Genomic DNA, 15,983 nt, shown 5'->3' on the forward strand with positions numbered 1-15,983 from the left:
AGCTCATTCCCAGTATTTTTTAGCTCATTCGTAATATTTTCTAGCTCATCCTCAGTATTTTCTAGCTCATTCCCAGTATTTTAGATTATTCCTATTATTTTCTAGCTCATCCTCAGTATTTTCTAGCTCATTTACAGTATTTTAGATTATTTCTATTATTTTTAAACTTATCATTAGTGTATTTTAGCTAATCCCTAATATATTGTAGCTCATCCTCAGTATTTTCTAGCTCACCCCTTATTTATTTTTTTTAGTGATGAGCTATAAAATATTAAGAATAGTCCCAAAAAAAGATACTGGGGATGAGCTAGAAAAAATTAGGGATCAGCTAGAAAATATTAGGGATGAGCTAGAATATAATAGTAATAATCTAGAAAATACTGGGGATAAGCTAAAAAATATTAGGGAAGAGTTTGAAAAAAATAGGAATAATCTAGATAATACTGGAGATGAGCCAGACAATATAAGGGATGAGCTGGAAAATAATAAGAATAATCTAGAACATATTGGGGGTGAGTTAAAAAATATTAGGGATGAACTAGGAAATAATATGAATGATGTAGAAAATACTGGAGATGAGCTAAAAAATATTAGGAATAATCTAGAAAATACTGGGGATGAGTTAGAAAATATTAGGGATGAGCTAGAAAATAATAGGAACAATCTAGATAATACTGGGGATCCGATAAGCTAGAAAATATAAGGCATGAGTTACAAAATACTGAGGATGAGGTAAAACATATTAGGGCTGACCTAGAAATTATTTAGGATGAACTAAAAAAATATTAAGGATGAGCGAGAAAATATGAGGGATGAACTAGAAAATATTAGAGTTGATCTAGAAAATAAGAGAAATAATCTAGAAAATACTGGAGATGACCTAGAAAATATTAAGGATGAGCTAAAAAAAATAATAGGAATTATCTAGGAAAAAAAAGGATAAGCTGAAAAATACTAGGGATCAGCTTGAAAATACTGGGGATGAGCTAGAAATAAGAGGATTAATCTAGAAAATTCCTGGGATGAGCTAGAAAGTATTAGGAATGAGCTAGATAATACTACTGAGGATGAGGAAGAAAAAATAATGGGTGAGCTAGAAAATACTGGATATGAGCTAGAATATATTAGGGGTGAGCTAGAAAATATTAGGGATAAGCCCCAAAAAGTAATAGTAAAACATTTAGAATATACTGGGGATGAGCTAGGAAATATTAGGGATGAGCTAGAAAATAATAGAGATGAGATAGAATTTAAAAGAAATAATCTTGAAAATATTGGGGATGAACTAAAAAAAATACTCGGGATGAGCTAGAAAATACTGGAGATGACTTACAAAATATTAGGGATGAGCTAGAAAATAATAGAAATAATCTAGAAAATACTGGGGATGAGCTAGAACATATTAGGGATGAGCTAGAAAATAATAGGAATAATCTAGAAAATACTGAGGATGAGCTAGAAAAATAATATTAGGGATGAGCTAGAAAATAATAGAGATGAGAAAGAATTTAATAGAAATAATCTTGAAAATACTGGGGATGAGCTTGAAAATACTGGAGATGACTTACAAAATATTAGGGATGAGCTAGAAAATAATAGGAATAGTAAAATTAAAACACTGGAGATGAGCTAGAAAAAATTAGGGATCAGATAGAAAATAATAGGGATGAGCTAGAATATAATAGTAATAATCTAGAAAATACTGGGGATAAGCTGAAAAATATTAGGGAAGAGCTTGGAAAAAAAGGAATAATCTAGATAATACTGGAGAAGAGCCAGACAATATTAGGGATGAGCTGAATAATAATAAGAATAATCTAGAACATATTGGGGGTGAGTTAAAGAATATAAGGGATGAACTAGAAAATAATATGAATGATGTAGAAAATACTCGGGATGAGCTAGAAAATATTAGGGATGAGCTAGAAAATAATAGGAATAATCTAGATAATACTGGGGATAAGCTAGAAAATAAAAGGCATGAGTTACAAAATACTGAGGATGAGGTAAAAAATATTAGGGCTGACCTAGAAATTATTTAGGATGAACTAAAAAATATTAGGGATGAGCTAGAAAATATTAAGGATGAGCTAGATAATAATAGTAATAATCTAGAAAATACTGGGGATAACTTTAAAAATAATTATGGAAGAGCTGGAAAAAAATGAGGAATAATCTAGAAAATACTGAAGATGAGCTAAAAAATATTAGGGCTGAGCTGGAAAATAATTATAATAATCTAGAAAATAGTGGGGATGAGCTAGAAAATATCAGGACTGAACTAGAAAATACTAGGAATAACGTAGACAATATTAGGGATGAGGTACATAATAATTTGAATATCATAGAAAATACTGGGGATGAATTAAAAAATATTAGGGATGAGCTAGAAATTAATAGGAATAATTGAGAAAATACAAGGGATTATCCTAAAAATAGTGAGGGAGAGCTAAAAAATATTAGGGAACAGCTGGAAAATAATAGGAATAATCTATAAAATACTGGAGATGAGCTAGAAAATATTAGGGATGAGCTAGAAAATATTCAGGATATGCCCCAAAAAGTAATGGAAATAATTTAGAAAATACTGAGGATGAGCTGGAAAATATAAGGGATGAGTTAGAAAATAATGATAGGCAATACATAAATATATATATATATATATATAACATAACAACGATCTGCAAATACACAGCAGTTGGAACACAATAAATATGAGATTTGACCTCGTAGACTTTATCATGATACTTTATTGACACCTTGAAGGTCGAGGGAAGGAAACAATGATGCTAGACAACAACAAAAGAATGCTTCATTGTAATAGAGGGGGAAGAAATCATAGCAAAAGTTGCTGGAGTCAATAAAAAGTAAAAAAAGAAAGTGTGTAAAGTGCACATTGGATCATCATGATTACAAACAGAAAGAGGAGCAAGAAGCACAAAAGATAACATTCTTGTCATTGGCTAAAAAACTTAGATTAAGGACCTTTTCAGACACATTTGTGAGTTTTTTAATATTTCACCTCAAGGCGCAGGGTTCCCTCTCCCTCTGGCTTGAATAGGTCACTCACAACACCGGAACTATGACATTGAGAAACATCAGCCTCAGCTCTTGAGACTTGAGTGATTTATTTATTTTTAGCTCGCATTTGTTATATACTTTTTAAAATTAAAAATATGGCATCGGAAGTAGGGAATGGGACAAAACGAGTTTGAAAAAAAGACACCGCTACCGTCACAGCTTGTTTGCAATGCCATCACAGCCTGTGTGTTGTGTATTATATAATATTCTTTTTGGTCAGGAGCAGTGGCCACGCATATGGTTTAACAAATAATATTTCACCAGTATTAACTTCACCTTCCAATACTTCACTTTCCAATTTTTTACCCCCGCGATCCTACGGCAGGAAGAGAAAAAAACATGTAGTCTTCTTGGACAAGGACGAAAAAAGTTGGGAAGGTGCAGCGTGTATGATGAGCATATTGTGAGAACAGCTTGGTCGTACATGTTACGTGTCTGTGGAGGGTCGAAGGAGAGGAGGTCAGTTCCACCCAACAGTGTCCATAGATGTCACGACGTGGTGGAATCAGGCCGGGGCGGAACCACCGCCAGCGCAGATTTTGGGAAGTTCTTGCAACCGCGGAAAATCGCGGATCCGCGGAAAGCTGTGATCCCTGAACGTTACAACAAACTTGCAAAAATACACTTTATCTTAGCAGGGGACAAGAATCTGTGCCCCATCCTCTGATGTCATATTTTCATATGGTTATTTATAGGGAGAAAACTAATACTGCAGAGTAGATCTAAACATTACAGCAGTAAAAAAAAAAAAAGGTGCTTATTTTTAGATCCTGGTTTAAAATTATTTTTTTTAAAATATGGACAATGATTTCAAATAAATTACAAAACAAACAAATAAATAAAATCACTGTTGATTTGAAAGAAGACATTTCAAGTCTCAATAGCTTTAATGCATTATATATAAAAATAATTATATCATATATGGTCCCTTTTAAGCGCAAGGGGGCTAAGCTGAAAACTGCTGTTTTGAGAAAATCGAAGGTAAAGCTTTTGCCCCTTGTTTCAGTTTCTTTAAAAGACAAGGAGAGTTTTCTCTATAACCAAACAAATACTACTCACCATTGAAGCCAAACTTCTCCTATAGGTAGGGCAATGCCCACTTTTGGTGTAGGTCAAGATTTGTGGAAACCCCCGAAATCTGGGTTAGCCCGCATGTCCTTAAAAGAGACCAACTACAGTGCATCAACAAAGCTGAAAGTAACCGAAAGTAAACATACATAGTGAGAAAACAAGCACAATCATCATTGAAGTCTCGCTTGCAACCCGTCGTAGCGAATCGGGGGGAAGTGGTTGTGCCGAGTGGGCTCCTGGTAATCCGGTGGGTTGTACAGACCCCACTTCGGGGTGGGCACTTCCTGCGGGAATGGCACGGGGTAGCTCCAGTTGCCGCGGTAACCTTTGTTGTGGGGCATGGAGCGCTGCACGTCCTTCATCATGACCTCGTTGTTGTACGGCACAAAGTCGTCGTGGACGCGGCTGGTGGGCTTGGACGGTCGCTCCCAGTGCCAGTTCACGTTCTTGTAGTCGGCTGAAACAACAATAACAATAGTAATAATACTACTAATAATAATGATATAAAATAATAATAATAATAATAATGATAGTGATTCTAATGATAATAATAGTAATATGATAATAACCATAAGAATAATAATAATAATGATGATCATAATAATAATAATAATAATGTAATGATAATAATAATTGCATTTATAGTGTATATCCATGTTCCACAGCTGAAACAATAATAATTTATTTATTTATTATCTAATTGAGGTATTTGCTTTATTTTTATATTTTTATATTTATTAATTATAATTAATACTGCCCTTAATCGCGTTATCAATAAAAATGGACGGTAATCTAAATGGTGACACTACGGGGGGTGGGGGGTGGTGGTGGTGGGGGGGGGCAATTACAGCGAATTATTATTGGTGATTTCCAGGTTGAGAACCATAGATACGGGGTGCATGGAAGCGGGACCAATAAATTGGAAAAAAGAATATTAATCCGCAGACAGGAAAAAGAGGCTAAAACAGCACCTGGACATGGATGGCTGGTGCCTCTATAAATAAATCATTGATGGTCAGGTCAGGTGTAATACTGATAATTTCATATTTCACAGAATCCTAAGCACTGAGACCTCAAACTGAAGACTGCAAACTGTAAACGAAAGAGCATTGCTATAGCAAAATAAAAAAAGGATCAAATAAAAATATTATTTTAAAAAGTAGAGAACACACCTCTCCTTATTTGGTTCGTCTCTCGGTTGAACCAGTCAGGGTGTCTGGATGTTGATCTCCACGCATACCAGTCAGGATGTTCACGGCTCCACTTTCTCCATCCAGCCTTCAAAGCAAAAAAAAAAAGTAAATTTACATCCGATTTACAACTGAACGCCCCCCCCCCCCCTATTTCATACCGTTGTTTGTTGGTTCAATTCTACTTTAACATCAACTAATCAAATTTCCTGAGACCAACAAAAGGATCCCGGGCAGTATTGCATCAGACGTAAGTCATTTTTTGGCGGCCTTTGAGATACGTCTGTATGCAATACTGCCCCCGGAATGCTCAAATATGTTGGTCAAGCAAAAAGAAACATAAAAAAGACCTGATGGCAACTGTACTACAGGGCGAAGCAGAGGCAGAGAGAAATAAGGGAGGACCTCCTACAGCATACGTTGAAAACGTAAATTCTGACAGTGGAGTACAACTTCATGAAATAAACCATTCAAAGCAGAGATCGGAGGGAAGATGGAGGCCTGTTGGGGCAAGGAGTGGGGCACTAACAGACGAATGGACCAACACGGCAATGGTGACAGGGGAATCAGACAGAGATCAGCCGATATCTTTTTTACACAACATAATCACAGTCAATCTTCTGTCTTAACAATGCTTAACTTTTCCTCACACTGTACTGACCTGCTTGAGTTCACACTCTTCAGATTTTTAAACTATAAATAAGGCTTTGAAGTTCCATACATATATATATGTGAAGCGGGCTGACAAAATGAGTTACTTCTCGGAATCAAGCCTTTAAAGAATAGATATATCACGCTTACAGGTGAAGATTTTACAGTTTATGGGTATGACATAATAAAAGACAGGTTATAGTGAAAGAATATGGAATCAATAATAAAAAATCTACAAATTTGACCCTATAATGTCGATTTTTGGCCTATATATCTCCATTTGTGGATTGCAAGAAGTAACTCATTTTGTCAGCACGTCTCACATATAAAAATTCATATGAATCTTATAAATACTGAAGAGAGAGGAAAATAAGGTCTCTTTCTATGAAAATACTCAACAAAACAATTTATTTACCCTAGCAACATCAGGGTGACTGCAGTGATACGTTTTCCATTCATGAAGCTGAGGTTGCCTGAAAAAAATGCAAAAATTTAGTTTTACTAATTAAAAGCAAATTATTAATTATGTGATGAGTAATATCATGTAATGGAAAATATATTATGTGCTTCAAAACGGCATATGTGCATATTTAAAACCAGTCTTTGAAAGTTTCAGTTTCCTTATCGGACTAAATCATCTTGTTCTATCTGTTCTCAAAGTGTGTATGTGTGCCTATGTTTAGGCTGAGTGAACAATCTTGTTACGTGCGATCTTTGCCGTACCCTATCTGCCACAGTGGACCTGCCAGGTTGGATGAGATGGCTGCCCCTAGCCCGTGAATGCTGTTTGTGTGTGTGTGTGTGTGTGTGTATGAGTGTATGTAGTGTGTGTGTGTGTGTGTGTGTGTGTGTGTGTGTGTGTGTGTGTGTGTGTGAGAGAGAGAGAGAGAGAGAGAGAGAGAGAGAGAGAGGGGGGGGGGGGGTAAATATTAAACTTTAAAGTTAATACAAGCAAATGGACATCCATCTGATTGGGGGGGGGGGGGGGGGGATATAGGCTACTAATAATATTTAGCAGAAGCAATATCTAAATTTCAATCAAATTGACTTTCAGCAAGGAACAGAGGAAAATCAGCAATGCTCTTTTCTGGATACTCAGCATGAACCTTCACGACAATCTGCTAAACTTAGGTTCGCTTCCACTCTCACAGTTAAACGTTAAATGCTTGTTTTGTAAGTAATGCAACAACGAAATAACAATTATAATATCGTAATAATAATGTCTTCTCACCATTGTTTGGGCAATTTGGCTGGTGTGGATAAAAATCCGATAGCTGCTGCGTTCGTTGAGCTCATGACAAGCCGTGGTGGAAATCAGTGCCGCAAATTTCACCAGATGAGATTTGGGCCAAGTTGAGAACCCTTCCCCTTCAAACAAAACGATGCACTTTTCGTTCAATGGCGTAGCGATGTTAGTCCAGTACAAAAATAAAAGACTGAGAGACTATAAATTGCTCAGTGTGAGAATAATATTTAGGAAATTACAGCCTCTAATTTTTGTTTGTAAAAGAAAAATAATAAGTCTGTGTTTTGGGGATGATGTGTCTCAATTTTCCACTTGATTCCTCAATGCGTATTCATTTTTTCTTTAGGCTGTAAGCGATTGTAAACATCACTATAGTAGCAACATGGCGAAGCGTTGCTAGTTACGCTTTTTATAGCGTTAACAAACGAAAAGAATTGTTTTTTGCCAATAAATACAGACCAAAATTGAATTTCTAACTTAAGAAAATATTTATTTGTAAATTATATTTAATCTTAGAGAGTCTTGTATGAAATTTCACAATTTAATGTTCAAAAGTGTTTATATTTTGAAACATCGGAAGCTTCAGCTTCACTTGATTTCCATCCCTCGGCCGATAGATGAACCGAGATTTCCGCTAAGAGACCCGAGTTGCCAACTTCGTTTTCTAATAGACTGTTGAAAAATGGCAGACACCCTTTTCTTCAAACGGTCTCAGACCATGTATCCGTACTGGGTGAATATGCCCCCCACAGTACCGAGATATCCAGCGTCTCAAGATATGTTCAGGTATACTTCATGCCTTGTAAATGTCTACAACGACAAAACTATGTAATATAGGGACTAATGTAATCTCGTTGTCTCGTATAAATGAGTGCCTCGATCTGTAGCAGTGTCCAGCACCAGTGCAAGTCCTTTCCCATAAAACACCAGGCAGAAATTTTGGCGATTGTTAAGATTCCCGCGTTTAATTCTGATGTGCGTTTTCATACCCTCAGGCATATTTCCCTTTGATCCCTAACCTCAACCCTAACCCTAACCCTAACCATGGCCGCCCTAACCCTAACCCTAACCCTAAGCTAGGGTTAGGGACCAAAGCGAAATATGCCTGAGGGTATGAAAAACGCACATTGGAATTAAACGCGGGAATCTTAACAATCGCCGAAATTTTACTATTCTTGGTGTTACCAGAAATCTGAGTCTATTGCATCCTCTGTTTAGACTTCTTCACTTTTCGCATTATAAGAAATTTACCTCTATTTTAGGACTGATTAAAAAGAGCCTCATTATAAGAATGAGTTCCGTTTGTTTTGTGCCTGCTATTGAAAAGGAGTAAACAAGGTTTTATCCTTCTCAGCCTCTGTGTTTACCACTCGCAAAGATTTAGGGTTGAATTCCGCTACGGTCGAAATTTTCTCTTCATTCCTGGAATGGTTTTTTTTTCTTCTCATGAGTTCTCAATCCCATGTCCTTGTACTCTGACTTAACAAAAAAGAAAATCTAAATTAGGTATTTTACGTGAATACGCAGGCCCTATATAACATTGGGAACCCAATGTCTTCTGTGTACACGGGCGATTTGAAACGATTGCTATTTATATAGTGCTATGTCATGTCCCTTCTGGTACTACTTTCTTGTTTTGCTCAGCAATCGTCTGTTCTAGTATCTTCCTCTGCTGCGTTCGTGATTAAACGTTTGTTTCACAGGTTGCAAACAATCAAAGTTGTCACAAAAATATCTGAACTGTCAACTGAGTATCTGAATCTGACAGTCTCCACCTTTGTTATGATTCATGAAACGACAATGCCTCTATGTTTCTTAGCATAGATATATAATATCTATTATATTTGCTTCTTGTTTTATTCATCCAGACGAGAGGAACCAGACAAATATACAAAAAGGGATGGCAGACAAGGGTATCAGGTAAGCTGTATATGCCGTTACAAACCTCTGTTGGTGTAGATTTGGGAAGTTGTCGAGATGGTTCAATATGAGATAGTATTTTTCAGGCAAGATGCAATAGACTTTACTGTGGTATTTAGGACGTTTTATTGTATTCTCTGTATGGAAAATGCTTGTACATTACCCACATTATACAACGATCAAATTCTTCTCTTACCCATATGTCCATCTTTTTCATAATAATATTATTATTAATAAGCTATTTGATTTATTCTTTGTTTTTTGGTAAGAAATGAAAGTAAAAGGCATTCGTACCATTCAAATCGTCTCTTAGATGTGCAAGTTTTAGCCATGGCGTCTTGTTATTGATGATGCTGCACACAGGATGTAGATTTCTGTCTTTCACGATGTAATTAGAATTTTTGTGAAGCCATTTCTAAAAAATGGGGAAAAGAATCTAGGTTTTGTTTGGATTGACGAGAGGTTTGTTTCATTCATGAGTTCAGGGCAGGTGACAAATTCACTTTTTGTCGTATGATGAAAGTATTGGTCTCATAGACGATAAACAATCTTCCTTGACAGAACTGGACAGACAAGTGGTACGACTGGGGTCATCCTGTTCGGCGCCAGGAGGAGTTGCCACTGGTGGCCGATAGGCACGAGCCTTTGTCGAGACCCTGGCAATATGGCGTCCACATGGGGGTCACCGGAGAGCCCAAGTGGACACGAGAGGGAAAGGACTGGCCCATCAATCAGAAGAAGTACCTCAGGTATGGCGGAGAGATTTGTACGATATGTGAAGCGTGCCGACAAAATGAGTTACTTCTTGAATCCAAGCCTTATTGAAATAAATACATCACGCTATTTGGTGAAATTTTTACAATTTATATGTATCGAATAATAAATGGCACGTTATACAAAAAGAATGTGGCATCAATAGAAAATCTACTAATCTGACCCTATAGTGTGGGCTTTTGGATAATATTTCCGTTTGTGGATTGCGAGAAGTAACTCATTTTGTCAGCACGCTTCACATATAGTGCTGGTCTTGATATGGAAATGTATCTGAGGTAGTATTTAAAGTTTTGTGAGTGGGTGGTTGCCGGGTGCTCTGGTGTGGTTTGCTTCTTCTTTCCTATCACCAAACATCTATCTTCTTTATCTCCCGTCCTTCTTATTTTTGTGTATGTTACTCTCTTGTAACACATATAATCTTCGGCAGTTATATGACCGTATTGTGTTCCAAGTGCCGTAAAGCACTTACTAAAAAAAAAGAAGTTTTGTGCTTCTGTTTTTGGTACATATACATACATTCTAGCACTCACGTAGCAAGCACGGACATAGAGAAAAAAACACATTACAAACATGCACATAGCAAACACACATAGCAAATTAGCCCATGCGACTTTTGGAACCTTTTGTCAGTCACACAACACACATTATATTTCTGGTGTCTCTCTCCCTCCCTCCCCACCTCTATCTCTCTCCCTCCCTCCCCACCTCTATTTCTCACTTTCTCCCTCCCCACCTCTATTTCTCACTTTCTCCCTCCCCACCTCTATCTCTCTCCCTCCCTCCCCACCTCTCTATCTCTCTCCTTCCCTCCCCACCTCTCTATCTCTCTCCCTCCCTCCCCACCTCTCTCTCTATCTCTCTCTCTCCCCACAGATCAGGGATCCCCAACACAGAAAACCACCGAGCACGAGCGATGCGAGAGCTGAGTTTCCGCGACGAGAAGCTGTACCCGTTCTCCAACAACATGACGTCGACGTACCGCCGGCCCGTCTACTCCGTGTTCGGACCCATGCAGAAAGAACCGGTGTTTGGTCTGACCCGACAGCGAAACCGCCATGGCCACATGCCCTTTGAGGATTATTATTGATGCCCGACAAAGACAGTAGTCTTGTTTTCTTGCGAGAGTGAAAGTTGAATTTTGAATTATCATTTTGAATTTTTTTTAATCTCTTGAATCCTTTTATAAAGACAGAACTCATCTTTTATTCTGTTGTTGTTTATCTGTTAATAATCACCGCAGAAAATGTGCGTTTTACAGGGATGCTGATGAGATTTTATAAAAAACCCTGAAAATTTACACATTTTATAGACTTAACTAATGTAGGGGTACCGGTACACAAAATAGACAACAAATTCTTAGATAATTAAATAAATATTCAGTTGGTAAAAATAACGGAATCCCCCCCTCCCTCAACCAGAAAAATGTTATCCCTGGTTTTTTTTACCTAAATCAGATATATTATTATAGAAATGAAATCCTATTTTAAAAAAGCCACAATCTAGTATATTTTTTTTTCTATGTTCGGGAAAATTTCCAAATTTCTGATTACGTGTACAAGCCTTTTGAGGAACTGACTTCGTCATACAGTAACTTCCTGTTTGTTTCAAGTTCTAGCTGTAGAATTCTTTTATCTCATGTACAAAACACATTTTTAATTAAATGCTTTCCAGTGGACAACTCAGTTCTGTTTCTGCTTTCCCTCGAGTAGACAACTCAGTCATGTTTCTGCCCAAACATGGCGGTCTGAATTCCTCTGTTCTCTTTGTTTTCATTTCCCTGCTGTGCTGATAATAACTGATTTGCGTGAACTGTGTCTGAAGTGTGTTCTACGTTATTACATCAGAGACTTTCAGTGGAGTTGGGGCGGTACGTATCTATAGTATATCTGCTTCTCCTGTTGTTAAATACCTCAACTTTTGTGAGAATTACTGAAGTCCCGAACTGAAAATGAAAGAATGTGTGAATGTGTGTAAAATGGTATATGGTCGCTTTAAGCACAAGGGGGCTATCCTGAAAAATGCTGTTTTGAGAAAATTGAAGGTTAAGTTTTTGGATCCCTGTTCAGTTTCTTTAAAAGACAAGGAGAGTTTTCTCTATAACCAAACAAATATACTCACCAATGAAACCAAACTTATCCTATAATAGGTAGGGCAATACCCACTTTTGGTGTAGGTCAAGATTTCTGGAAACCCCTGAAATCTGGGTTAGCCCGTTTGTCGTTAAAAGCGACCATATAAATAAATATATATATATATGAAAGTAAATGATAGCCTTTTTGTTTCCTTGCTCCATGATTAAATTTGAATTTGAAGAAATATTCGTGTTTGTTTGGAATTTGTTTATCTTTGCTCTCCTCAAGGATCATAGAATTTCTTTTATGGAAATTGAGTAACTGAACCCTTATAGACATATGTGAGGCTGGCAGCGTGGTGGAATCAGGCTCTCGTCTATATGTGAGGCAGCGTGGAGGAATCAGGCTCTCGTCTATACGTGAGGCAGCGTGGAGGAATCAGGCTCTCGTCTATATGTGAGGCAGCGTGGAGGAATCAGGCTCTCGTCTATATGTGAGGCAGCGTGGTGGAATCAGGCTCTCGTCTATATGTGAGGCAGCGTGGTGGAATCAGGCTCTCCTCAAAATAATCCAAATGAAGAAACTTGAATTTTTTCCCAGGTTTGGGAATTTTTATCAAATTTTTGTTTTTTTGGCTCAAAACTTTTCATGCCCATTAAAATTAAAGAACTCATTTATGTGTGGATTTTTCTGAAAAACGTTGATTTAAGGCACAAAAATGTAAATTTTCAATTACCTCGGACTCTTAAGCTAAGGAAATAACTAATCTTTGGCGGCTATTTTCTCACTAATTTTGCCTCTGAAAACAGGTGACCCCCACCTCCTTCATTCGCAAATATCTGGACCTGTATTCAAGATAAATGGATACTATTTTCATCCAAATAAAGACAAGGGAACAAGCTTCAAGATGATGTCAATTACTCTACATGCCCAAAAATTGACGAGAGCCTGATTCCACCACGCTGCCTCACATATTTTTCTGATGTAGTCAAGTTAATCACTAGATCCAGTTCACTCAACAACAAAAAAACTCAACCCCCCAAAAAATCCCAACCAAAACAACACCAACAAACAAAAAAACCCCCCAACAAACAATTGATCAAAACAACAACAAAATTCTCGTTTCAAGATTGTAGGAGATTTAATTTGTAAAAATGTTTCATATGATTGAGACTAGAGAGAACTGGTACGGTACAGGCGAGTGTAGGTCCCAGAAATTGCGAGCCGTGAACAATGCAGTGTCAGAAAAACACACACAGAGGGAAGCATGAATTAGGTCCATACGTCGAAAACCTAACAACTGAAAACTAACAAAGAAAAAATAATAATAAGGTGCACATATTAAGTCCATCTTTATGCAAATTTTCTTACTATGACCTTGATAACAAATCAACACACACAAGAAGTCTAATAATAGTTCCTGAAAATCAAACCCAGATACACATTACATTACACTACTTTGGCAAAAACACGGTCAATGTGCTTTGACACGAACACAAAACTGCATCATTGATGGGCTCCCACGAGTTATGACTTGCTGATAGTTCTGAAGCCCTGTGGGGCAAAGTGCAAGGAAAACACAGGATCTCGGAGACAAACATTATTAACTGCTCACACAAATAAGAAAGAATAGGCAACACAAGTTTTCAAAATTTTGTTTTAAATGTAAGTGGGTTTTTTTTTTCCCATTGAAACAATTTCGATCATTTAGGAGGCGGGCTTCCGATCTTGCCTGCCTGTCAGGGCCAACCCGGGCTGAGAGGGATACAACATCCCAGCAGACAGACCCGGGCTGAGAGGGATACAACATCCCAGCAGACAGACCCGGGCTGAGAGGGATACAAAATCCCAGCAGACAGACCCGGGCTGAGAGGGATACAAAATCCCAGCAGACAGACCCGGGCTGAGAGGGATACAAAATCCCAGAAGACAGACCCGGGATACAATGCAGCCTCTCTATAATGACATCGTCGGGACCAGAAAAAAATACGTTACAGAGAGTTGTCGTTATAGAGAGTTGTCGTTACAGTTACAGAGAGTTGTCGTTACAGTTATAGAGAGGCAACCAAAAATTACTAATGATATAAAGAAAAAAAATGGGGACCTGGGCACCACGTCGCTATACAGAGGATGTCGTTATATCAAAGGTCGTTATTGAGAGGCTGCACTGTGCTTTATGACAATTCTCTCTATTCAGCTCTGTCTGCTGGGGGTAAAACTATGGACTGTACTGTAAAGTACTTAGAGTTTTGTTGTTGAGTCTGAATTTTGCACTATACAAAAAAGCTTTCTATTTCTATTATCATTATTAATCAAACTGGAGTCTTCTGCGTGTGACAGCGAAGTGCCCCACCCCTATACTGCCGTAAGCTGACAAAACGACTTTTTTAATTCACAGCAGTTTTTTAAAAAAGAGGGGGTTTTTTTGGTCAACATAAGCATTGAAAAATAGCGTTCTTCCAAAATTTCAATTCTAATTTATTTATTCAAAAACTAGTCACACTTTCACTTTGATTTTTTTCTCACACAAGTAGGGAAACTGATCAGGATTTCGATTTAGCAAAAATAAAAAATGTTGGTGGCAAAATGACTTAAAAAATAAGGCATGTTGTCAGCTTAGGCAGTACGACTCAGTCAGTCACCAGTCCAGAATTGTTCTCGCATTCTCCCACAGAGGCGTGGATAGACGAGATGAAATATCATGAATAGTTTGTTCAATGGAGAATAAGGGAGAGATATATTCACAGTACGTACGTGTGTGTGTAACAGCTGGGGGGGGGGGGGGGGGAATGATGACAACGTTCTCTCATGCTTGGTAAACTCTCTACACAACATTCAGGATGGGTACACATGACATATGATGGGTACACATGACATATGACGGGTACACATGACATATGACGGGTACACACGACACATGATGGGTACACATGACATGACGGGTACACATGACATATGATGGGTACACACGACATATGATGGGTACACACGACATATGATGGGTACACATGACATATGATGGGTACACATGACATATGATGGGTACACATGACATATGATGGGTACACATGACATATGACGGGTACACATGACATATGATGGGTACACATGACATATGACGGGTACACATGACATATGATGGGTACACATGACATATGATGGGTACATATATGAATTATGGAACTGCATGCAATAGTGGAGGAGAACAAAAAACCCCACAGTCAAGCCATGCACGGGGGTCAAGTACCGTCTGTTTCGTTTTTAGTAGAGGTTTTACGGCGCTCGCAACCGCATAAGGTCATATGATGAGCGCCATGGGGTGGATGTCAAAAGAGAAGTCCTTACAGGGAATCAGGCTTACTCTGCTCACCTCTCTAGCCTCAACAGCACGAAGTACTGTGAGATGACCGGCACATGATACAATTTAAAAAAAAAAAAAAAAAGATACAAAATATACAATGTACAATGTACGTCTGTACGGGGCAAAATGGGACAATGTGGGAGGTCAATCCAAATAGTTAAATATACGAAACCTTTGTACAGAGATATGAATAGGAGGTGGGGGTGGGGGTGGGGTGAATTCAATAACTTTCTATTATTTTGCTTGGGTTACAAGAACCGCCTAGCCGCACGCTTGTCAACTGCTAGATATTTGATTTCATCTGTAAATCATTTCAAAATTTCATGTCTTGTCTTCACATCGGATCAAATTGGGCAGACAGGGTCATAAAAAAAGCACAGTAATGTTAGGTTTCCTATTTCTTCTTCGAAACTGTCGAGACCAGGTTATCGGAATCTATGCCTGGGTATATTATAGCCTCGTCGTCTCTATCTCCTCCTTTCTTTCTTTCTTTCTCTCGCCATCTATTGATCTCCTGTTCCTTCTTCTTCGCGTCTCTTATTCCTCCTCTCTCTCACTCTCTTACTCTCTTACTCTCTTACTCTCTCTATCTGTGTGTGTGTGTGTGTGTGTGTGTG

At 37.9% G+C, this 15,983-nt stretch overlaps 2 protein-coding genes across 2 annotated transcripts; one reads left to right on the plus strand and one right to left on the minus strand.

Moving 5' to 3' along the window:
- Window positions 1–4,175: 4,175 nt before the first annotated feature.
- LOC101857977 lies at window positions 4,176–7,581 on the minus strand. Its single transcript, XM_005107255.2, has 4 exons — window positions 7,225–7,581; window positions 6,409–6,466; window positions 5,325–5,430; window positions 4,176–4,609 (listed from the first exon to the last, which is right to left on the minus strand). The coding sequence occupies exons 1-4, from the start codon at window positions 7,287–7,289 to the stop codon at window positions 4,323–4,325; spliced, it is 516 nt and encodes a 171-aa protein (XP_005107312.1). The 5' UTR covers window positions 7,290–7,581; the 3' UTR covers window positions 4,176–4,322.
- Window positions 7,582–7,804: 223 nt separating this feature from the next.
- On the plus strand, window positions 7,805–11,375 carry LOC101858214. The gene is made up of 4 exons (XM_005107256.3): window positions 7,805–8,025; window positions 9,108–9,159; window positions 9,721–9,908; window positions 10,807–11,375. The coding sequence occupies exons 1-4, from the start codon at window positions 7,922–7,924 to the stop codon at window positions 11,018–11,020; spliced, it is 558 nt and encodes a 185-aa protein (XP_005107313.1). The 5' UTR covers window positions 7,805–7,921; the 3' UTR covers window positions 11,021–11,375.
- Window positions 11,376–15,983: the final 4,608 nt, after the last annotated feature.

This window comes from Aplysia californica, unplaced genomic scaffold (genome assembly GCF_000002075.1).
Source record: "Aplysia californica isolate F4 #8 unplaced genomic scaffold, AplCal3.0 scaffold00588, whole genome shotgun sequence".
In the NCBI taxonomy this organism is placed as follows: Eukaryota; Metazoa; Mollusca; class Gastropoda; order Aplysiida; family Aplysiidae; genus Aplysia; species Aplysia californica.